The sequence below is a fragment of the Sinocyclocheilus grahami genome, unplaced genomic scaffold (assembly GCF_001515645.1).
Source record: "Sinocyclocheilus grahami isolate Dianchi unplaced genomic scaffold, SAMN03320097.WGS_v1.1 scaffold483.1, whole genome shotgun sequence".
Taxonomy (NCBI): Eukaryota; Metazoa; Chordata; class Actinopteri; order Cypriniformes; family Cyprinidae; genus Sinocyclocheilus; species Sinocyclocheilus grahami.
In genome coordinates, this window is record NW_015505662.1 from 795,305 (window position 1) to 796,162 (window position 858).

Here is an 858-nt window from a genome sequence, read left to right on the forward strand (position 1 = left end):
TATATATCAGAAATAGATGTTGACGATAAAACGAATTAAAAACGCGACGAAATGACTAAACGGGCACCGAGTGTGCTGTATGTAAATGTTCCTCCCACACGGCCACATTGGCTGAGGCTCGCTGTAATGTCAACACCTCCCCGCATTCCGATTGGACAGGGCTTGTGTTCACCCGTAGGCTCCGCCTACTCCCTCCTCCCACTGATGATGGCCTGTGGCAAACACAAGACAAAAACACATTTCGTGTGCGCTGTTAGCGACGACTTATCCGTTCATCCGTCCACTGGCTGTTCACCCGCAGACAAAGATGGTTTCTCCGGTCACTGTGGTGAGTCTGTCACCCCTGTTCTCAAACATCCATGCATAATCGACACGAGCACTTCATAAAGACAAGGATGATATCAGTTAAACTCGAATTGGCATTACATATGAATTCATACGTGTATGGACCATTTTCATTTCGTTTTCATGTATTGCTTCGTTCTGCCAATCACTTCTTCTTCATATTCTTTATGTCGTAGGGTTGTTATTTTTTAAATCAGGCTTTTATTGACCTGTCGTTATTAAGGATGTAACAATCCACATACAGTACGCTGACATCATTGTTGGTTTTAAATGTATATTTTCGTCTCTGCATCCGTGAGTCTGTTACCTTGAGAATAACAATGCGCACGTGATTATGGCCAGCATGCTCATGTTTACTTTACCTCTACAAACCATGTGCTATATGATCATGAACTGTGGCTGGTTTATTTATGCAAAGATTCCATTGATCTATAATTAAATATGCACTGTGCAATTCACTCTGCAGGGTTTTTTCCCCCATTCTCAGTATTTCCCCATTTTTCTCTGCTTTCA

General features: G+C 42.3%; 1 protein-coding gene across 1 annotated transcript in view; it reads left to right on the forward strand.

Moving 5' to 3' along the window:
- The first annotated feature begins 230 nt into the window (after positions 1-230).
- LOC107553847 (lysoplasmalogenase-like protein TMEM86A) overlaps positions 231-858 on the forward strand; it is a 15,585-nt gene continuing 14,957 nt past the window's right edge. Inside the window, exon 1 of the mRNA XM_016236163.1 lies at positions 231-328. Coding sequence (XP_016091649.1) covers positions 308-328 — 21 coding nt within the window. The 5' untranslated portion in view covers positions 231-307. The remainder of the gene's footprint in view (positions 329-858) is intronic.